Below are 24,037 nucleotides of genomic sequence, written 5' to 3'. Positions count from 1 at the left end.
AATTTTAATAATTTAAGATGGAGTAGTGCAATCGCATCACTTTGAATACCCTCAGGGAAGCATGGTAATATATCTCTCCAAAAAACACCCACATGTATTTTTAATGAATATTTAGCTCTCGCTGTTTACTGTAACGTGTTGCATTCAAACTACATATATTGACGCTCACCACACCAGTCACAGGGGTACATTGTAAGCATACTGAATGCCTATTCTACATCGTTAAAGGTCAGTTTTTTCACTTCACTTTCACTTCTCCTTTATTTCCTTTGAGGTGTCCCGTGGTTTGCAACATTGTGGGTTTAACCTCATTGTCCGCCTTCTCTTTTTCATCATGTTTATCCCTCTCCCACCGAGTCATCTCTAACACCTTCCCTTTTTTTTCACTTTTGTTACTTTTATGTCTTCCGTTTCTGATCCATGTTTTTTGCAGTCTATGGGCAATTCTTTTAAAATTTGGATTCAAATATCACGTCAAATTGGGCTATACATCTGTCAGAAACACTGAATTTGATATGAATCAAGATGGATAGTGATCGAAAATACAAATAAAGCAGGTTTGGCACAGACATCAACATGTCCAAAGATGTGAAAACTTGAGCACTACATGTCGATAATATTCTGCCAGAAATTCGCCAAATACAACCAACTTTACAACTTTTGACACCAGCGGTCTGTCCAAATAATGAACAGCTCTTGAAAGATTCCTGTTTTTGCTTATTATTGCTACAATTATAATAGTAAATGACATTCAGAAGCTTATTTACAGTGTTTGCTTCAACCCAGCTGATGCGAACACATGAAATGTACAATTTATCTCCATTACCGCCACATTTTAAAAGTTGTGTTTAAAGTTTTTTGCCAGTTGGATAGAAACGTCCTCACTTCGCTTTTATCTCTTTATATTTGCCATGCTTGGTGCTTTTTTTTCTCACAATGTGTCTCTCTGTGTTCCTCCGCACATCCATTCATCTCCATTCTGTCTGTAAAGCTGTTAGAGTGCAGGCTGCTTGTACAAAGAGTCATCGCATTAGGGAGTTTGCAGCCACGACCTGATGAAAACAACAGCCGCTGTTGATTTAGTCATGTAACCTGAGCTGGCGTTGCGTTGTTCACATACATCTCCTTGTCTCTGATGTATAATATACGCTGTTGAAAAACAAGAGTACTCTCTCTCTTCTCTTCCCTGCCATCACTGGCACCTGCACTTTCCTATTCTCTTTTAACTCCTCCATGTCGACTCGGAAGGCAATCAGACACCATATATGTTCTCTGTTGCCTTTGATCTGTCTGACCTGTGTGAACCTTCATCCCTTATTGCAGAAGAGAGTGTAGTGAATATGGCTGTGAAATATTTCACAGGGGTTTTGATAATAGACTTCCTGCCACGTGCTTTGAGTGTATGTGAGTGAGTGTAATCGCAGGCATGCTGTTAAAATAACATGTAGAGATCAGCTTTTGATCCATCATTTAAAGATGAAGGTGGTGGCGATGAATATGAAATTAATCTTACATCATTTCAAGAGGCCTGTGTTATATGAGTTTACACATAAAAGCCCTCTTCAAAAGCCACACACCAATCAGTTTCTTTTCTTTATATCAAACTTTAAGTGAATTTTCACTAAGTTGTAGACATGTGACAAAAACAGAATAAAGTGTGCATGAATAGCACTTTAACTTTTAAGTGCCCTGTGCGTATTCATTTTAAATTGAAAAAACAAGACTGTTCTTGATGTAAAGCCGAATGATTATCAGAATGTTGTGAACGTTTACAAATGTAAGACGTTTCACCTCTTATCCAAGATGCTTCTTCAGTTTGAACTAGTTGGATTTGGATGTGAGCACCTTCATGAAGTAGGTTAGATAATGTTGACCAAAAACAGGGCTGTGCAAGGTACCGAAAAGTAGCCATGCAACCACATTAGAAAACGACAAAGAATACTTTTTATGTCAGTTGCTCACAACTTTTAAAAGATATGAACGCTTAAAGGTTAATCGAATGATTCTCTCATTTGTTATTGCAAAAGTGCCATTTCCTGATGCAATATTGAACAAAGACAGAACACTAAAATGTCATTGAAATATCTATTGACAGGGTGTTGACGGTCAGGCTAAATGATGATGACAATGCATGCTGCACTTCTAATGCTTTGAATACAACTCTGTGTGTTGGTCCCTATCTAATATTTTAAGTAAGTTGTCAACACTGTTATGTACTAAAGGGGGCGCTCCAGAGACCTGGTTTTAATGCAGACACCAAAGTAAATGAGATTTGTCTTGGCACTTTGAGAAGATGTTGTTTTTAAAATCATCATATATAGTTTAGCTTTTTCTGAGGTAAGGTGTGGCTCGGAAGAAAAAAATTATATTTCAGGTGTATCAGTTTACCCTTAGATATAATCTGTCACACTGTGTATTTAAAATAGAATGGATCTAAAATCTAATCAAACCAACACTAACTAATCGTGTTGTTACTGTTACATTTATTGTTCTTGGAAAATTATTCTTTATTTTACAGTCACAGAAATAACCAAGTTACTAACAAAGCACAGGTCTGTGACGGGGCTGTCTGATAGCAGTTGGGCGTAGAATACTGTATGAATAGCTCTCCAGGCCGGCTGTCTGGTAATGCCAGCATTTCTGCAACACACGCCACCATTCAGGGTTATCAGGAAAAGGCAGAACCAGTCACCTGTAAAAGATCTAAAAAACACACATGCGATGGATGTTTGGAGCTGGTGTGTCTCATGCTAACGTAGTTTGATTGTACCATGCTGAAAAATTTTTTCATAAACAATATTAAAAGTATCATATTCACTCTGCAATGTAAAAAGTGTGTAGACACAGTAATACACCACCCACAAACACACATTTTTCTATAAATTATTCCCTAGATAATACACCTCCGTTTTGAAATCTGCTACGTTCACCCCCGCCCCCTTAAAATTCATCCCGTCCTCCTCCCCACCAACCGCTTCCTCCACCTCTGATCTCCTCAGCTCTTCCTCTATCTCTCGCTCCCACGGCAACTACAATTGGAGTACAGCAAACGTTAATTAGGGCTGCTAATTGAGCATATCCAAATGTTGAATAAAACATGGATCCAGGAAGAGAGGTTCTTTATAACATTTAGAAGAGGCCTCTGAAGAAAGTTTATGAGCTTTTAATTTATGTTAATGTGAAATCGCGTTCATTTAGGTACACGGCTGCCACAAGCTGTGTTTGCATGCTTTGGGGTGTATGCGTAGGTAAAACATCATTTTTTAAGTTGGGGTAAAGTGGGTGCTTACATGACGGATGACATCCCTCTTGTTGGCTGAATACTAATTTTGTTTTTCTTTCATCACTGAAAAGTGTTCCTTACCTGCTCACCGATCAGTTTTTTGATTTCAGCAAACTGGATCTTTGAGTTGCTGATTCAGTGAGCAGAGGAATGATCCGGCTGATCACGTACATTTAAATGGGAACAGATGGACGGATTAGGCGATCGTCCACAAGTGAGGGAATTAATTCTCCAATATATTTATTGATTTTGTCTTGTTTATTTGATTGCAATCTCGGGAAAAAGAAAGTGGATTACTCTCTTAATCATCTTGTTGTCATAGTTTTAATTTTTTTATCCCTCTTACCTGCTCACTGCGTCCTCTCCCTCTCGCCAAAACTTGGCCTATATGTGGTAACCCAGTGCCAGCAACAGCTTAACACAGTCAGGGAGGCTATTTCTGATCCTAAGAGAGCAATGAAAGTACTGTAATCCTGTCAGTGTGGATAGCACGCTGGTATAGATGATGGCGTTCCCTTTATTGGATCCACTGGAACCTATATCCTCTAGCCCCTTACCTTACTGAGAATGCAAACACACACAACCGGAGTTTGACAGATTTTGGTTTTATATGTATATGTTTACCTTAAAGAAAACATCATAAAAATAGATTTTGGCCATGAACCTTTCTGCGTTTAGCCTTTGCTCAAAGGCACACAATGATCTGGAAACTGAATTGGTATTTTTGAAATGGTCTTTCCGTCTTTCATGGCCATATGTCAGGGTTTTTGCCCTCCGTATGTTTGTTGCATTGATATTTGCTTTCCTTTCCTATTTCAGAACACACTCAAAAGGCACGTTCAACATTATAAGAAACAGATACACAAACAGAGAGACTGGCAGATTGGGAAAGAGAGACAGTAGTCAGAGAGGCTCCTGCAGGCCCCGGGGACCTGTTGCTCTTTTCACATCAGCCTGTGCTGCTGTGTTACATTACAGCAAGCTGTTGCTGGATCGATGCCCACCAGGGATGCGTTAGTTGGTGTTTTATAGCAGGGCAGAGAGGGCCAGACGAGAGGGAGATGTTATGTGTATGTGTACTCTGTGTGTGTGTGTTGTTCTGGTAGGACGTAAAAGGGGGGGGGAGTGAATAAAGTGTCAGAAGGGTTTTGTATGTGAAGAGAAACCTATGTCTGTAAGTTCAAGTGCTTTTTCCTCAGAGGAATATCCCAATAGAAACACAGTTAAACACACACTGCACACGCATACACATACAAATAAAAACATGCACATCCCCTCCTCCTGGCATCTACACACATGCAGTCTATAACTACTTTAGTCCAGCTCGCTGTTGACCGCAGTAAGTGTCACCTCTGCTCTATTATTTGATAACAGATCAAAGAGGAAAACGAAGAGTCCACCCACATGAAGATAGTATGTGGTACATAAGTGCATGTGTGTGAACATTTGTTGTAGTGTAGTGGTTTTGCCTCATTTATCCTGCTTCACCCACATTTCCACCGGTCCACTGCGTAGACACAGAGTGGTTGCTTCTTTTGTCTCAGAGTTTCTTCCCATTACGTTTCCCTTCATTTATAATCCTTTGACTGCTCTCACTGTGTGCGTAGGTGTAATGTAATGGAGCACCAGCACAACAAACGGGCTCACTGCGCACCCAGAGGCATGAGCACTTGCTTCAGATTCAGACAGACTTTTTTCTCTCAACGATAGCTTCAAGAATGTTACGCATTCCTCTTTCACTCCCAACTGTGTCCTCTCCCCTGCACATACACGCAGGTGAAACCACAACTTTGCTACAATTTAATGAAGATGCAAGAGAATTTGTTTAAATGTGTCAGAGGGAAGATCTTTTAATGCTGCTGTTTTCCTGGTCAGTAACCTATAAGACCAGACTTACTATCTTCTGAAAGCCATCTCCCATAATGGATTTTATTCAGATTTTTTCTTTTTGTATTGAAAAGATGAGAAACACGGTGTTTATTTGTCCATACCAGACTCAAAATCCTCTTTACTGGCCAGGTATGTGTACAAATACAAGGAATTTGATTTACATTGCTCTCACAATGAAATAAACATACAGTAAGATATATAATGACGAACACTAGCTGATGGCTTCTGTACTGAAGCTTGCGGCTAGTGACTATCTTGTGACCACATAGCTGCTGTCTAATAAAGCTAATGTATCTAATGCGCTTTAAACATTAACATGTCAGCAGTAACACCCCCAATAAACATAGCATTCATTTTCATATTTTTCATATTTAGAAACCTGTTTCACACAGAATTTATTTCAACAGCTTCTCTGAAAAGATTAGAAATGGAGTCGACTGATATATTGATTGGCCGATTTAGCGGCTGATATTAGCCTGTCACATATGTATTGGTATCAGCATACATCTTGCTGGATATGGGCAGATGTGAATACTTCCTTTTCAGGACTTTTAATGCTGAAAAAGGAAAACGAGAAGAAAAAAGAAATTCCCAGTGAAATTTACTTTTTCAGTACACTGGTGTCATTTTGGATGATTATGTTAATCTGTAAAATATCTTGCCTGTTTTACATATCTGTGTCACACATTTTTGATAACCAATTCTCTTACTTCCTATTATTGGTATCAGTCCCAAAAATCTAGTATCAGTCCCTAATTAGAAATATGTACTGCCTTTTTCTGTCCATATTGTGACCTAAATGGCTGCTAGCTGCTAAAATTACCCAATAGACCATATTCACACGGTAGTTTTCACTATTTCACTATTTTTGTCACTCAGGATCGGATGCTTAAATTTCTTACTGCCATATAAATGTAGGGAATCGAGCAAGTTGTTATTATTTCACCACTTCCTGATTGATCAGCAGCTGAAAATTTAATGGATAGTAAAAGTCTGTTAGAACACTGGACCATATTTCAAGGTAAAACGACATATTTGACAGCCCATTAGCCAGCATAATATAACAGCTAACATTAGCATAAACCAGTTCTCAGCTCACATTACCGTTTGATTACATCCAGTGCAATTAAGGTCCAGGATTTAATAAATAAGTCCAAAATGTCTATTGATATTTAATTACTAATTTACGCCTTACGCCAATAGATCGGAAGTGGTTGAATGCTACTAACAAATATGTGGTAAAAATGTGGTATACGTGGTATATTCATCATTTATCCTGGAAAAACGGCAGTGCAACATTTCACCTTCCCTCCCTGAATGTGATGTCAGAGGAAAATGGCTACCATGTGAATACGATATATAAAGCTAGTAGCAGGTGCTTCTCATAAACACAAAGCCATTCGCTAGTAGGTGTGGGAGAAAGAATCGATTAACATAACTATCGCGATTTTTTTGAAATCAATTTTTTTGTTCAAAAATCGATATTTTTTTCCAAATGTAATGCTTCATTTTTAGTCTAGGTTTATAAGCCGAGGTAGAAAGATGTTACTGCTGATCTCCAGCGGAGGGCGAAATGTTTTTCTTCAACTATCTACTAACCTGATGTCATATCTGTTTGCGGAAAAAACTTAAACAGAAAGTGGAGAATGGCAGATTACTTGCAAAAATGCAAATCTCATTTTAAGTCAAAATTGTGGACACATTTTGGATTTTTGGCTTTGAAGGGAAAAGCAGAGCTGGACATGTAGAAAGCTATTTGTAAACTCTGTAATGCACACATTGGTTAATGCGGAAACACGATAAACCTTACTGCCCACATGGCAAGACACCATCCTGAGGTAAATGCAGAGCTAATAGCCAAACGATCTGCAGCAGCAAGCCAGTAGACACTTAAAGCAGCATTGTAGAAGCTACCCAGCAGTTCTGAAAAAACAAAATGCATAACAAAATCATTCGCTGACTTTATTTGCAAAGACCTGCGGCCTTATAATGTTGTGGAGAATACGGGATTCAGGAGCATTTAGCCGCACAGTTAGCCGGCTTTCTCCATGTCAAGTGCTACGCGCACTCACTCAACCCGGCCTCTCAGCATGCCCTAAAGCTGCCGGCTGTAGCAAGATTACTCGGATGAGTACGGCGTGTGACTGGATTTTGCCATAGAACTATATATTATAACAGTATATATATATATTTTTTTTTTTTAACAACTTTTATATACGGTCCAGGCTTTTGAAAAGAGAGTGTAAGTTGCAGTGTAGGAGTTTGCTTTAACAAATATGTTGCCGCTGAATAAATCTTAAAAATTGACTCACATGTGATGTGCATTTTTTGGGGAAATATGGCTCCTGATATAGTCTGTAGACGTCATCATCATCATCATCATCATCATCATCATCATCATCATCATCATCATTCAACTTTTTCACCTGCTCTGGTGTTAAAAAAGCAAACTAAAAATCGCGTAAATTGGCAGTATTGAAGAATCGCAATTTAAATTGAATTGGCACACTTAGCTTTGCAGTCAGGTGTCTTTCCTTTAAGCATTCACTTCTTCATTCCCAGTAATAAAACATTTGTCATTATATCACATTTCTATATGTATCTAATAATCACTTTGTCAAATTGTAGCAACAAGAACAGCACATATCTCTTTAGCTTTGACACCATCTAAAATACCCCGAGGATCATGCTGTAGTCTGGCAGTAGAGAAAGAAATGTGTTTTTTCCTGTGGAGAGTGATCAACAAGATAAACAACAACTCTATCATGATGAGGCCATCTAAAAATGGTGATCGTGTAATTATCATACGGCGCCCATGGTAAAATGCAGGATTACATGTTCATTGTGGAGATGTAATCTTCACACTTAATTACAATGACCTATTTTTAATGTATTCATAGATTTTGTACTTAACAATTATCGGAGGGAATGTAATTATTTTCCAGACAGACTTGCAGACTCTGTGTATGTGTACTCTATGCATGTGTGTTGTGTGTGCATGGAAGGGAGAGGGCATACTGATAAGATTAAAGACTATAGAGCCACAACAATGGAGCAATGTTGCATTTTGGCTAAATGGCAAAAATTCATTTAAAATTGCATTTTTTGTACCAAGGGCTTTGGCTTCTTATGTCAGTATACCCACCTATAACTATGTAAGGACACAAGACATTCATCACATCACCTGCACACACACACATTCATATACATTCAATGTACTGTGATAGCTGGTGAGGCAGTTAATATTCAAGCCTAAGCTGCTGGTAGATGGCATAGTGATTGATCTATTGAAATATCCTGCTTTATTCAGTATACTGTCCCTATATGGCACTGTGTGTGTGTGCATGTGTTCGCGTGAGTGTGCGTGTGTGTGTGCACTCCCCATAGTCCCCACTCATGAAGGTGGTTGAGAAAGAGTCTTTCCCTGGTGTATACCAATCAAGTTACACAGAGAGTTTCAGTCTCCCAGTGAATTTTGCCATTTTTCTCTTCATCTAAGCTGCCATTTCATTCGCGGTCCCCAGGCTCTTCTGCCACACTGCAATGAGGTCTTATTTTCAGTGGCTTTTCACGCTCAGTATGACATGTTTTTCCTACCAGCATAGGTGAATAGCAAGTCCCTGGAATCCAATACAGTAGTTGAAATTCTGTGCTAGTAGAATAGACTCGGCAGATATGGAACATAAGATTCATAAGTATGTTTTAATCAGTGTATAATCACCCGAAAAAAAAAGTAGTTGAGTAGTTGTGTTGTCATTACCTAAGAACGAGCCGTTTCTACAGTAGCCCAGAACGAACAACTGAAAAATTTACTTGAAGTAGTAAAGTAGAAAAGGTAATCATTGTAGCTCACCATTCATCTCTCGATATATTTACTTCTCATCTTCACCGTCTCAGCATTTTCCGCCTTCCTGACTAAAGTGAAAGTTATTGAAAACCAAGGTTGTGTTGAAAGTAATAAAAACATTCAAGGCATCAGTGTGAATACCAGTTTGAAGGACTTGGGTTTCTTCCATTAAGTTAAGTTATCAGATTTCACTGAGGAAAAGCATCGCATTCCGTTATATAAGTTTGCTGCTATTACACGTTTGTGCTTTTAGTGAGTGTGCAGTGTGTAATAAAGTACAAACTTTATGTACTGCATGCTGTCTACGACTGCCACTATCTAATATCCTATTATTTTCCCTTTTTTTTCTGTCAACCTTACCAAAGAATGTTAGACTGACTGACGTGTTAGAGGCCGCTTTGCCACCAATGCTCCAAACATGTATATCGGCTCTGTGCCCGGCAATCCCCATTTGGCCAAACTGTCGGAAGTGAATTTCTTCTGAAGCCGCCTTCTGTTTGTCAGTCAGTGATAAATCTATTCTGAATTCCATCTCCCCTCACTCTCGGTCTATTCCATTAGGAGAAGAGGATCACTTTTATGTTACAGCAAGTTGAAGAGCTGAGGGCTTAGGGCCTGCCTTTCTGGTGTGCGTGTGCTGCTTTTCTCCCGCACCGTTGCTTCAAAAGTCTAATGTAGCCAAAGCACTAATAAACACTTTCCGAGAGCCCCGAGAGGGACTGCTTGTCAAGATGTCTACGTCTCTCTTCGCACCCACAGAATGGCAGAAAGTCTTTTCATTTCCCTTTTCAAGCTTTTATTTAGGTTTCTAATGGATGCTTTTCGTCACATTTTATGACAGCATGACCCTGTAAAAGTAATTGGAAGTGTTTGGATTACACAAAACAAACCTACACGGTCAACACTGAAATCTTAAATCAAAGAATTCATACATTCCAATAATATATTCAACAAACATCTCCACATTCTCTGAAGTAGCTTAAAATTGTACTTATTTCACAGAAAGTAGATATGTGGATAAGAACCAAAGAAACAACAACAGCAAAACAACCTAAATCCTGAACAAACATACACTAAGCAAACACTCAAAAAAGACACATGAGACGGAGCAATTTTCTGTTTTAGCTCTTTGTTTTTGACATGGCTCGTATTCATAGGGTCCATAAATCAAACAAAAGTCCATTTCCATGTCCTCACCTCATTTAGCTTTTGTTGCCATCACATTATGTTTTGATATAATGGCAGCAACCATACAGAAATACCAGGTTTAAACAGAATGCATTGACATGCAGAATAGCAGAAACAACAATAAAAAAGCTGCACAGCATTCGAATGTGGATTTCAAATTCAAATGTCAATGTTGTGAATGAGCTTCAAATTGTTCGGTACAGCCCTAACACACACACACATGTGCAGACACACACTTGGGGCAGACTTACTCCTGCAGAATGAGTTGCATCAAAACTCTGATCTAACTGCCTCTCCTGCCTCTTGTCCTCCTCCTCCTCTCTCTCTCCCTCACAGCTTCTTAGTGTTTAATCCCCAACTAAGTGGCAGTCTAACATTTCTAAACCATCACAACCACACAACCATCTTTTTATAGATGTGGGGATGCCAACGCCTCTGGCACACTTCTTCCTCTGATGGTTTGCTGTTTTAATGATATCAAGGTTAATGGTGCCTGATACATAGCAAATGCTACATTAACTTACAGCCCTAAAAAAACAGTTTCAGCACATGAGGATGTGTCTGAGTGCAATGCAGTTGTGAAGTGCAAGAAAATGTTGTGAAGTTATTTTTATACAATTTAAAACTGGCACCCTGTAATTTCCTTCTTTATCAAGTGATTGCACACTGATTTTGCCTGAAAAGCTGTTCTTCCTGTTAACCTCCAGTATGTGTGGAGGTGGTGAAGTGGGTCAGCCTTCATTAGAGAGACCCTGACAAAGAGCTTGGTTGCCGTTTGGAAGAGGATGTTGCAGTGCACTGGTCAATTTGTCAGTTTTCAATGTGCATGCAGAGGATTATCTTCCAGCGACCAAACTGACAAAAAGTCCAAAAGTTATTTGCACAAATGCGTCACCATCGCTCCTCGGCTGCAGGAGCATTGTTTTTAAAAATGGCATTTAGCTTCTTCAGATGAAAAAGCAGACTATAAATATAGAGCATAATTTTTCTGTCGCACATGACATTTTGCCTTTGTTTTGGTGAGGGGGATCCTGTTGTAACTGGTTAGGTCTTCAGTGGAGAACAGAAGTGACGGGTCATGCAACAACAGCAGTCTTAACTATTGGAAACTCCTCAGTCTGTTGCCCTGCGCAGCTCCATGTGGAAATAATGTTTTGAGGTACCGGGCACTCACTGAAGTGTTGGCAGTCGTTCGGGATGGTATTTTAATGAACAGTGAATAATTGAACAGAATTGTTTCCTCCCCTTTTTTGGAATTTAATTTTTTTTCTCTGTTCAATCCTCATGAATACTAATGGTGATTTGTTTGCAATTACCCTCGTGTATCTGACAGTACAAGGCATGCCTGAGTCACCACGGATCCATTTTTTATTGATGCCGTCCTGTGAAAGCTAAGGCATTGATATTTTTTATAGAGTAGATGAATGTATCGCTTGTCTGAATGGCCCATTAAGCCTACTCTGGACTAAAATGCCTTCAGGTGTTAGTGTCTATGTTTAGATGATTGGAGAGCGAGTGTACTTCTGTTTCCGGTTAAATGCATTATTTCATACAGAAAATAACTGTTTCATTTCCATTTCTGGTTGTTAGAGTTGATCTGTGATCTGTAGCTTGGTTTTTCTGCTAGCACACCTGGTGAACTAAGGTTTGTGACAGGCGCATGAATGTGGGCGCAAAGTGTGTGTGTGCTTGTGCACACGTGGACACGCACCCACACCACGGCTCAGTGGCTGACATGTTAGACTAGAGTGTGATTGGATTCCACGCTCCAGAAACATTAAACTCAGTGACTCAGAGAGAAAGGTGTGTGTGTGTGTGTGTGTGTGTGTGTGTGTGTGTGTGTGTGTGTGTGTCTGTGTGTGTGTGTGTGTGTGTGTGTGTGTGTGTGTGTGGTTTTAGTGTCTCTACATGACGTGACGTGTTTGAGTACATGTCCAAGCACAAATAGGTTGGGTTTTAAATTTCCACCTGCCCGAATGTGCTAGTGCCTCTGTTTAAGTGCATTTAGTAGATATTACAAATCTTTTCTTGTGTTGGTGTGTGTGTGTGTGTTTGTGTGTGTATGCATAGCTGCTTGCTTTAGACTAGTCCATGCTGGAGGGGAGTTCAATTGTCCTTCAGATCAAGGTCAATGAGTTGTGCCCTATCTGCCTGCTCCATCTATTAGCTGTCCAGTGGAGGGTCTGGGGATGGATGGATAGAAAACTCCGACCCTGAGTTAAACACAATCACCTGCAGGTGGAGAAGGTTACTGTCAAGATGTAATCAGTTACAGATTACTGATTACCTATTTAAAATTGGAACTGGTAGAATAATCCATTGGATGGATGTATTTAATTAACAGCCAGAAGCCCAGCTCTGTAACACTACCTTATTCTTTTCAACTGTTTTAAGGCTTTCTTTGTGCGCTTATTTTGTCAAAATTAGAATGGGGCATCCATGAGATGCATCTTTAAAAGGAAAACCTACTGCGTCATCTGTAACACTTTGTCTGTTTTGTCTCACTGGATTGTCAGCCAGCAGAAATTTTCTAATATATTTGTAACATTTCAACAGCTGAAATTGATCCCTTTCACTTCTAATGTAGAAGTTTAACATAATTTACCTTCCTGGATCGGACTGGTCCTGGGAAGTCCCACGGATGCTGGATTGGACTGAGATCTGGAGAGTTTGGAGGCCAGATAGACACTTTGAGCTCTTTGTGATGTTTCTGGAGCCATTCCAGAGCAGTTTTTGTGATGTTGGAGGGTGGATTGTCCTGATTGGGCACTGCATTAAAGAGCACCATTGCCAGTAGCGGCTATTCTTGGTCCTCAACTGTGTTTGGGTGGGTGCTGCCTGTCTAGTTGAATCCACATGATTGCCAATACCCGAGTTTTCCCAACAGAACTGTCCACATAAACGGGTACCTTTTTATCTTGAATTCCATTGTAACATATGGATTACAATTACAAAGTTGGTTGGCTGTAAACCCACAATATCTTATCTCTTAACTGTCACATCTGGCCATCTTTCCTCTCTGCCATTATCTGATATTAAATCTGCCTGCCTGCTGTTCTGACTGATGGGTCCCTTATGGTGGAAAAAGGTTGTTTCTCCTCCCAAATCTATCAGTGGATCAACAGACCCCATGTGCTCCTCTGAGCACCTGTCTCCTCTCCGATCTTCCCTGTCTCAGTTTCTGAGGACTGGCTTCAGCCTGTGTTAACCAAGAGACTGGCTTTACTGACTGATCGACTAAAGTCTTCTTGCTGTGTGTCAGCTTTGACGTGGCCAGTTGATGGGATCAAGGGATTGAACTGACACACAGCTGAAATACGCTATGTGGACTCAAGAATTTCAGCCTGGAAAACAGCAAATAACAGAGACTGTACATTTGATGTTTAAAATCTGAGGGAGTTACAAATCCGTAATTTGGAGTCAATACTCAAATCATTATCATGTCATCTGAACAGTACTTTTATATGCAAGCTGCCTGATTTCTACGGAAATCTTCCAGATGACCTAAAAGTTCAAAGTGAAATTCCTGTATTGCAAAAAACGGGATTATTATTCTTACTTCCAACACAACAGAACTAAAACCTTCAGAGGAAAGAAGAAGTGAAAAGCTTTTAGTTTAGAATAGATGTTTTCAGGGAAGAGACAAAGATATTGAGCACAGAAAGCAGAACTGGTGGATTTGAAAAGGAGTTATCATCTACTTTGAAACAAAAAGCGGCAGGGTTTATTGGAAATTGGAAATTATTGGACGAAATGTTTCGCAACTATTTAAAAAGCAGTTTCTCACCCCAATATGATTTGTGGTTACCTATTTATAGATTGTACTTTATATTGGTGCTTCATATCAGTCATCAACTAATCTCTTTCCAGGGATCTATTTATATACTGTATATTGTTGTTTCATATTTCCATATTAATCATTTCCCTGTGTTCTCTTACCAGTGTGACAGAAACAAAAGACATATTTGAAATGTAGAAGGATCCAGGGAAAGTGAAAAGCCTAAAGAAAAGAAAGTGGAAGAAAATACACCATCCCACACTTGTAACTTTTGTATGATGTTGTGGAAGAGTGGGTTCAGTGCAGCCTGTGTTTCTGTGTATTTCAAACTCAAGGCAAAGTAGTTTTTTATCCCTGAGTCACAAATTTGATCAAGTACATACCACCTGCCTCTAGTGGAAACAGAGCTATTCAGAGCAAACTATCTTTTTGTAGCTCGGTATCCCGCTGGGAACCATCCTAACAAGCTTCTTATCCCGGCCTCGCTGTTTATAGCCAACACACCTGGCTGACCAAGCTTTCTGCTTTGATGAAGAACTATTTAAAGTGTTAAAAAAAAAAAACAATATTTTGCTAGTCTGGCTAGAAACATTATCACTCTCTGGAATAAAGCAAATAGGGTTATTATTTTTTAGAAGCATAAAATCGTCCTGCTGTTTGCAGAGAGAAAGTATTAAAATAATCACTTTATAACTTTGCCCACACCTCATGTGACCCCCAAACCACCTAAGCTTCTGTCGGGATGCTGCTGATGTTGTTTATGTGCTTATGTTAATTAAATTACTTAGATCTGAGTGGGGATGATTAGCATGCTAGCAGTAATAGCTAGCAGGGAATCCAATAGCCTATTATCATAATGAGACCCTTTGGCGCACTGTGTGGGCTGCCAGAAGAGAGAGAGATAGTGAAGCTGTTATGTCGGTCTCCCAAAGAGGAGTGTTACATCAGAGGACGAATGTTTTTTTTAAATCAGAAAACATGATTCGAATTGATTTGTCCAACCTGGCTGGGATTAGATAATGTCCCTGCTTAAATATGGCAAAGAGGAAACACACAGTCTGGCAGTTGAAAATTAAAGCACATAGATAGACCCCAGAGATTCATAGATTCAAGTTTGAACATTATTCATAGTTTTTGTGATAAGCTCATACAATCATACACATGAATATACACGTCTCTCCTCAGGTATTTCTATACACAAATACAAAAATACACAAATACTCGCAGAGGGGGGTTCTGCACTGCGGCAGACACCTGCAGCAGTGACACAACCCCCCCCCCTTCGCTCATTATACACCTGTTCTCACATACTGGACTGCTGCTGAACATATGCTCTCTGCCTTGTGCTTCATATGGCACGCTGTCAGGTTTCTCTAGCATGTTTCGCTGTAATAATGGTTGCTTTTATTGATTCAAGGGCTGAGACTTTGTGATTGCAGTTAAGACCGTGTTTACTTATACTGAATAATGAATAATGTTTGCTTTTCCCGTGAGGCGAATTTTTCTGTTTTTCTCCTTGGATCTTTATCCCTTTTTCACTTTAACGGTAACTGCTCCTCATCACAATGCACAGTCACCTCTGTGACTTTGGATCAAACCTTTTCTTTTAGTCTCACCAGACATCAGAAGCCCAAGAGCAAAGGAGGAAGATTTGGAATTGCCCTTTGCTCATTAACTCCAAAATTTAACACCAACACAGTCTTTTCGTTTCATCTCCAAAGAAGGAGGGAAAGACATATTTCTGCATATACTCACTCCCCCAAGGAGTTTGAATATATGCAGTGATAAGTTAACTATATCTGACCTCCAACTCATTTTTTCTCCCATTTAGTGCTGTGTGTGCCGTCTGCTTTCAGAAGGAGTTCAAGTTGCTGCATGCTTTATTCGACAGCTTTAGTGTATTGATTTCTCTCTAGAGACCTACTGTAATGATGATCATGAGGTTTATGGTAGATCACATCTAATAGATAATGATAATAAAATTAAAAAAAACATTGCTGCTCAAAATGTTAACTTCCTCTTCCCACCTGCCCCTTTTGTCACATAGATGCTAAGGCTTGCCCCTCCAAAGATTTCCAGTGCCGTAACGGGAAGTGTGTGGCACCAATCTTCGTCTGTGATGGCGACGACGACTGCGGGGACGCCAGCGACGAGGAGAAGTGCTCGGCTCCCACCTGCGGCCAGCACGAGTTCCGCTGCAATGACTCAGAGTGCATCCCCGCCCTGTGGAGTTGCGACGGCGACCCGGACTGCAAGGACAAGTCAGACGAGTCCATGGAGCGCTGCAGCCGGAGGACGGAGCCGCAGAAACCTCGCTGCCCGGTGGGCGAGTTCCAGTGTGGGAGCGGGGAGTGTGTTCACATGAACTGGAAGTGCGATGGAGACGCAGACTGCAAGGATAAATCGGATGAAGCAAATTGTCGTAAGTCAACTGTGAATATAATGCATTTATATGGACAAGCAAGTGTGTAAATGTATGTGTAATTCTAGAGACTTTTAAAGGAAAATGCTGTTGTTCTTGAGTCCAGGTCCAACTTTTTTTCTTTAAGGTTCTTTAAAATGGACACTCCTACTCAGCCGTCAACAAAGGCATTTACAGTTAAAGCAAAAGTGTTGCTTGGCTTTCAGAAAAAAAACAGACACGTGGCCACTGACCAGCCCTGTATGTTTGAGTGTAGTATAACCACACCCACTGCCATGTTCAAACAGACACAGACCTGTTACTCTCAGTAATGGAGGAAAGGCATATTATAATCCACCATAGCCACGTGAGCACCAGAGCCAGTCACTACACACCATAGCCACATGCGCATCAGAGCCAATCACTGCAGAGCTCAAGCCCACGACACAGCTTAAGAAACAAGCAGATTTATACTTGCAGCGGCGCGAGCTGGAACGGGATTTTGCCAACGGTTCGGTTCCCGTTCTGTGCATCTAAACTGACTGTTGTGGATTAATGAGACTAAACGAGTCCGGACCGAGTCTGTTCGGGTCTGAGGAGATCCGGATACGCAAGGACAACAAACTGGAATAGGAATCTGTGGATGTTCGTGTGTAGCTAGCTGCTAGCTGCTAGCCCACCCCCACGCCCCACCTCCTGAGATGACGGACGCGCCGGCACGTCCTAAACCGGACTTACGGTAAATAATGTCCGCCACGCTTTTTTGCGAACATTGCCGTCACGTTCGCTTTGTGTCTGGTGCAGGAAGAAACCGTAAAAATGGGCTTTTGTCACGAAAGTGTCCGCAAGCAGCAAGTTTGGTTGCCGAGGAACAGGGAAAGTTGTGTGAGGGACGCCGGTGGTGATACAGACAGCGACAGAGATGGCGGGTTTTGAGAGTTGAGAGATTTGTGACATATAGCGTGTTTGGAGTGTGTAGTTAGTGTGTAATGTAGTGTTTGGTGTAGTGTGTTTAGTGTGTAGTGTAATCGTTTTTTTGTGTTGTGAGTAAAAACAATGAGGAGACTGCTGAATGTGGAGCAGGCAGTTCAATGAAGGCTGCAGGCTGCACTGAGGAGCCTGGGGCATTGCCTGCATTTAAATGTAAATAGTTACATATAACTTTGTAAATTTCAAAAACTTATGCAAGAATTTAGCAAACAACAATTTATATTTACATTATAACTAATGCAATTGGTTCATTAAACATATTTGTGGTTTTCACAGTAAAAAATGTAACCTTTTCCTACTCTGATTTTATGTTATTTTGTGATTTTAGCTCCATAGTGTTAATATAATATGTCAAAATTAAAAAATAACTGTACAGTCACACATGTTAGGTTGTGCTGAAAATAATGACACCAAACAAGGCAAGGTTAATAGTTTTTAAGGTGAAATATAATGGTATAATCAATGTAGTCAAAAACAGCCAATTATATCCCTGGAGTCCCACCTTCAAACACAACCTCATTTGGCCATCCATGAAAAAGCTACTTAACCTCCCACTTTTTTTAGGAATACATGCTTCCTACGGGCAATGCACTAGTATTTACAATTTGAAATAACATATTAAAAAAAAAGGCCATCAAGTTATTTTAAACCACAACAAACATTGTAATTGTTGCTATAGCAACAGAATGAAGGACATGAAAGCAGGACATTAAAGAAGACTTATCAAAGCCCCGGCGATGTCATAAATTCTAGAATGTTGAGAGGCTATAGGGGACCTGAGATACACACATATACCATTTTTAATCAGACCGTCGCCATGAGAGGACAGAAGAGCAAGAAGATAGTAGACTACGAGGATAATACCAGACAGACCTGGTCCCAGGACGAGATGGAGGAATCCGAACCTCTCTTTGAGGATCAGGAGGAAGCCGAACTTCTCTTTGAGGATCAGGAGGAAGCCGAACTTCTCTTTGAGGATCAGGAGGGAGCCGAACTTCTCTTTGAGGATCAGGAGGGAGCCGAACCTCTCTTTGAGGATCAGGAGGGAGCCGAACTTCTCTTTGAGGATCAGGAGCAAGCCGAACTTCTCTTTGAGGATCAGAAGGAAGCCGAACTTCTCTTTGAGGATCAGGAGGAAGCCGAACTTCTCTTTGAGGTTCAGGAGGAAGCCGAACTTCTCTTTGAGGATCAGGAGGAAGCCGAACATCTCTTTGAGGTTCAGGAGGAAGCCGAACTTCTCTTTGAGGATCAGGAGGAAGCCGAACCTCTCTTTGAGGTTCAGGAGGAAGCCGAACTTCTCTTTGAGGATCAGAAGGAAGCCGAACCTCTCTTTGAGGACCAGGAGGGAATGTTCCTGCAGGAGGAGATGGAGAAATCTACAGCTTTCAATGAGGATCAGCTGAACGAGCAGAGGCATGAGAATAGAACCCTCATGGCTGCTCAGAGCAATGTTGAGCCGAATTTTGAGAGTCAGCAGGTTGATTGGCAGTGGGAAAAGACATCCCTCTTTAAGGCCGCAGGAGGCTTCAAGAAGTATGTGCAGGATATGCAACAGGGAGCTAAGGACCCTGGGGAGGCTTCCCATCGAGCCCAGCTTGAGGAGCACAGAAAGGAAACCAAGAAGATCACTTCTGCCCTGAAAAAGGCAGAGGACCTTTTGGAGACTGAGCGCCTCTGCTGGCAGAAGGAGAAAAGCTCCCTGCTTTCGGGGCACAGAAAGGAAACCGAGAAGATCACATCTGCCCTTATAAAGGCAGAGGATTCTCTGGAGACTGAGCGCCTCTGTTGGCAACAGGAGAAAATCTCCCTGCTTGAGGAGCACAGAAAGGAAACCAGAATGATCACATCTGCCCTGAGAAAGGCTGAGGATCTTCTGGAGAATGAGCACCTCTGCTGGCAGCAAGAGAAAATCTCTCTGCTGGAGGAGATGGAGAAGTCTACAGCTCTCTGTCAGGCTCAGCTGGATGAGCAGAAATGCGAGAACAAAACCCTCGCGGCTGCTCTGAGGAATGCTGAACAGAAGCTGGAGAGTCATCAGGTGGGATGGCAGGAGGAAAAGACATCCCTCAGTCAGCCCACAGAAGGCTTCAAGCAGACTGTGCATTATATGCTACAGGAAGCAAAGGAGGCTGTGGAAAGATCTCAGGCTTCCCATCAAGCCCAGCTTGAGGAGCACAGAGAGGAAACAAGGAAGATCGCATCTGCCCTGAGAAAGGCTGAGGATCTTCTGGAGACTGAGCACCTCTGTTGGCTGCAGGAGAAACTCTCCCTGCTGGAGGAGACGGAGAACTTAACAGATCTCTGTCAGGCTCAGCTGGATGAGCAGAAATGCGAGAATAAAACCCTTGCGGCTGCTCTGAGGAATGTTGAACAGAAGCTGGAAAGTCATCAGGTGGAATGGCAGGAGGAAAAGTCATCCCTCATTCAGGCCACAGAAGACTTCAAGCGAACTGTGCATGATATGCAAGAGGAAGCAAAGGAGGCTGTGGAAAGATCTCAGGCTTCCCATCAAGCCCAGCTTGAGGAGCACAGAGAGGAAACCAGGAAGATCACATCTGCCCTGAGAAAGGCTGAGGATCTTCTGGAGACTGAGCGCCTCTGCTGGCATCAGGAGAACATCTCCCTGCTGGAGGAGATGGAGAAGTCTACAGCTCTCTGTCAGGCTCAGCTGGATAAGCAGAAATGCGAGAACAAAATCCTCGCGGCTGCTCTGAGGAATGCTGAACAGAAGCTGGAGAGTCATCAGGTAGAATGGCAGGAGGAAAAGACATCCCTCATTCAGGCCACAGAGGATCTCCAGAAGACGCTGCAGGATAAGGAGCAGGAGTGGGAGGAGAAAGAAAGCTCCTTGAAGTCCCAGCTGGAAGATCTCCTGAGCAAGAAGAAGAGAAAGAGGAAATGGTTCAGGAGGTTATTCTGTTTGGCCTGATCCACTCTCGGCCCCCCCATAACAAAAAGAACTGAGCATAACAAAAAGAATTGGGCATAACAAAAAGATTTCCATGAAAAATTTAATATGATTAAATAAACAGCTCAGGAACTCAGGTCAATAACATGCATTTGTTCTCCTGAGCAACAACTGGTTTCCTCCAGGTGCTCTGGTTAGCCAATTTTAATTTAAGAAGAAATTCCTGAATTAAAAAAAAAAAGACAAGAAATTTGCTCAGGTGTGTAAAACAAACATCCCAGAACAAATGCACGTAGACACCCAGCCGTCCGAGGAGAGGGGATCTCTCTCTGAATGGCCTTTCCCGAGGTTTCTTCCCATGTCCTTTTAAAGGCTTTTTTGAGGTTCATGGGGAGTTGTTCCTCGTCTTCTTAGAGAGCTCGGGCTGGGTACCGGTTCCTGATCTGGGTCTGGAAGGCCTTCCATTATCACGTTTGGGCATAACAAAAATAATTGCATGAAAAATTAAATACGATTAAATAAACAGCTCAGGAACTCAGGTCAATAACATGCATTTGTTCTCCTGAGCAACAACTGGTTTCCACCAGGTGCTCTGGTTAGCCAATTTTAATTTAAGAAGAAATTCTTGAATAAAAAAAAAAAGACAAGAAATTTGCTCAGGTGTGTAAAACAAACATCCCAGAACAAATGCACTTAGACACCCAGCCGTCCGAGGAGAGGGGATCTCTCTCTGAATTGCCTTTCCCGAGGTTTCTTCCCATGTCCTTTAAAGGCTTTTTTGAGGTTCATGGGGAGTTGTTCCTCGTCTTCTTAGAGAGCTTGGGCTGGGTACCGGTTCCTGATCTTGGTCTGGAAGGCCTTCCATTATCACGTTTGGGCATAACAAAAATAATTGCATGAAAAATTAAATACAATTAAATAAACAGCTCAGGAACTCAGGTCAATAACATGCATTTGTTCTCCTGAGCAACAACTGGTTTCCTCCAGGTGCTCTGGTTAGCCAATTTTAATTTAAGAAGAAATTCTTGAATTAAAAAAAAAAAGACAAGAAATTTGCTCAGGTGTGTAAAACAAACATCCCAGAACAAATGCACATAGACACCCAGCTGTCCATGGAAAAGGGATCTCTCTCTGAATGGCCTTTCCCGAGGTTTCTTCCCATGTCCTTTTTAAGGCTTTTTTGACGTTCATGGGGAGTTGTTCCTCGTCTTCTTAGAGAGCTCGGGCTGGGTACTGGTTCCTGATCTGGGCTGGAAGGCCTTCCATTTTCACGTTTGGGCATAACAAAAAGAATTGCATGAAAAATTAAATTAAATATAGTTTCTTCTGGAACAACTCTATGACTGCATTTTTTGTTCTCTTAAGAGTAGCTCTGATGTCACTCCATATGCTCAGGGACACAGCTTTTCTAGTAAATTACAATTGCTGTGTAATGAAGGAATTTGTCATCCAATTTGCAGTGTCATGGTTCTTCTATGTAATTAATCTGTGGTTTGGCACACAACAGACTTGTTTGGGGGGTAAATTCATATTTAATAAAAAATTTTGTTTTCTTACTTAATGTCACAATAATTTCGAAATGTTACCACGAGCTGGAGCCTTTAATGAAGGCACTAAACGGATACCAACAGTAAAGCATGTTGCATTGTGGAACAGTGGGTGTGTGTGTGGCTCACCACTACTGAAGGAAGATTCTTCAAAGGCTGACATGTCGTGTATTGTTAACAAAGACTACATGACAAATGTTGTTGTGCTGCCAGAATTGATTGAAGAAAGATCAATGCTAACTTTATAATGATGATCCTTGAGTAGGTTGCCATGCAACCATGTGATCGGTTAGAGCAGAAGGAGAAACTCTGAAGTGTGTTTCACCGTGTGTGTTTGGCCTGTGTGTGTGTGTGTGTGTGTTTGCTCGTCCGTGCATGCATGTGTAGGAGGTGAAGGTCCATCATCAAGCAAGACCCCCATCTGGTCTCCTCTTCACACACCCACACACCACTCTGAGAGATGACAGCAGTTTCACACATACGACATGAAACAAGCACACTGGGCTGCTACAGACAGACACGTGCACGCCCGGGCACGCGTACACACACGCGCGCGCTTTCACAAGACAACAGATAGATGTATACCTGCAGACCACATCCGTGCACACACACAAATACAAACATAGAGGGTTGTTACAGAACCTAAAAATCACTCCAGTCTGACACAATCAGTCTGAAAGTGAACAACCAGACGTATAGCCGCAAAAACCTGTTGTTACAATGTACAGACTATTGCATGTATTGTTTATTAATACAGGTCATTGATGTTGCTGTTTATGTATCGCATGACAGGATGTAAATACCATATGACAAGAAGGTGAAAACACAATGCAATCTAGCATCTTAGCCTTAATATTTTGGGCAGACATTTAGCATGTGGTCATTCGATCTTTATTCCCTCTGCAGTTTCATCTATCCAAGAAGGATAAAAGCAAAATGTTTTCCAGAAATATGTAACATATTCTTGGTCTTCCAGTTTTGTTGTACTACCTGCACATTTGTTCAAATTAGTAATTTATTTAAAAATAGAAGAAGCTATCCAGCTCATAAGCTCTATATTCATACTTTATGTTAGATATGTGGGATTGATAGATGAAAATGAATTCTCTTCCTGAAGTAACTGGCCCTCCTAGGATTTTGGTCTAGGTAAGCAACTTTACATTGTAGTTTTAGGTATATTAAACTTATCAGGAGGCCTGATAAGTGATGATTTAACATGATGATTTAACATGGATGACAGAGTCTTCTGACAGCGTGACAGCAAGTAAAGCAGCCCGTCTGGTCTACCTGTGGCAGTGGAATCATCCGTCTCAATAACCATGTTTGCTCTTTCGGATATGATGAGACAGGAGCTGTGTGTAGTATACGTGTTTCATCGGGTCTGTGTGCATGCTCATCACATTGTGAATAGAAGTGGGCGGTCGGAGGTTTGTGTTAAACAAGATGTAATAGTTTTAGATGTCTGTGTAATGTAAATGAGCTGGCGGAGCTCAGCAGAGGGAGGTGCAACATTTCAATGTAAATTGGAAATGTGAGAATCATTGCATATCTCCAGGTTGTTCTCTCCTCCCCCTCCTGTTCCTGCCGACCCATCCCCTGGTTATTATCTGCCATCTTATTTGAAACATCTGTCTCAATAATCTTGGATTATTTCACACACATACTCAGACAAGCGGCTGTGAGCAGGGTGACAGGAGGTTAATGTAAATGAGGAATGGTCAAATTGTATCTGTAGTTGGCTCTCTCCTTTCTCACCTGCCAACTTTTCTGCAGATGGCAATCCGTTATTATTCCTATCCATCCTGGATTTATCATAATTAGCTGAGCTCGGCTACTGATCATTAGGCTGAAAGAATCAGCACATTTTGTGATGGCACAGGATTATGCCTTCTGCACGTTGCTGATTTTAGCATTAATATGACATTATCTTTATTTTTAGTTTGAGCTTTAGAAGTCTTGAGTCAGCGTCCCTGTGTGGTCATGAAAATGTGCACCACCCGGCTGCATATATGCACTTGATGTGTCTGTACTGCATGAGTCTTCCCATTCACGGGAAATTTGTGGATTTGTGTTCACTTGGTGTGAAACAGTGTGTGGTGGTTTTGTCTCATATTTCCCCAATACCCTGATTGTGTACCGCCCATTTTTGTAGCCTCCACAGCCATTGATCATGTCTGCCTCCATTCCCATGGCAGAGCCAGTCCA

At 41.3% G+C, this 24,037-nt stretch overlaps 2 protein-coding genes across 4 annotated transcripts in view; both read left to right on the top strand.

Moving 5' to 3' along the window:
• Nucleotides 1–24,037, top strand: part of lrp8 (low density lipoprotein receptor-related protein 8, apolipoprotein e receptor) — a 181,663-nt gene that overhangs the window by 106,915 nt on the left and 50,711 nt on the right. The window contains exon 5 of the mRNA XM_030433693.1: nucleotides 16,034–16,408. Within this exon, the coding sequence (XP_030289553.1) occupies nucleotides 16,034–16,408 (375 nt within the window). The remainder of the gene's footprint in view (nucleotides 1–16,033; nucleotides 16,409–24,037) is intronic.
• On the top strand, nucleotides 18,170–21,625 carry LOC115590971 (involucrin-like). Of its 3 annotated transcripts, none has more exons than XM_030432485.1 (2): nucleotides 18,170–18,653; nucleotides 18,714–21,625. In XM_030432485.1, exons 1-2 carry the CDS (start codon nucleotides 18,195–18,197, stop codon nucleotides 20,304–20,306), a joined length of 2,052 nt encoding a protein of 683 aa, XP_030288345.1. In that variant the 5' UTR covers nucleotides 18,170–18,194; the 3' UTR covers nucleotides 20,307–21,625. The 3 variants fall into 3 exon arrangements, with proteins under 3 accessions (XP_030288345.1, XP_030288343.1, XP_030288344.1); XM_030432484.1 differs by having other exon boundaries at nucleotides 18,180–18,293; nucleotides 18,324–21,625; XM_030432483.1 differs by having other exon boundaries at nucleotides 18,170–21,625.

This window comes from Sparus aurata, chromosome 11 (assembly GCF_900880675.1).
Source record: "Sparus aurata chromosome 11, fSpaAur1.1, whole genome shotgun sequence".
Taxonomy (NCBI): domain Eukaryota; kingdom Metazoa; phylum Chordata; class Actinopteri; order Spariformes; family Sparidae; genus Sparus; species Sparus aurata.
The sequence above is the reverse complement of the archived record's forward strand: the minus strand, read 5'-3'. Positions and strand labels throughout refer to the sequence as shown.

Excerpts from the sequence above, each read along its gene's own strand:
- LOC115590971 (XM_030432483.1), top strand. The coding sequence starts at position 18,195 with ATGAGAGGACAGAAGAGCAAGAAGATAGTAGACTACGAGGATAATACC.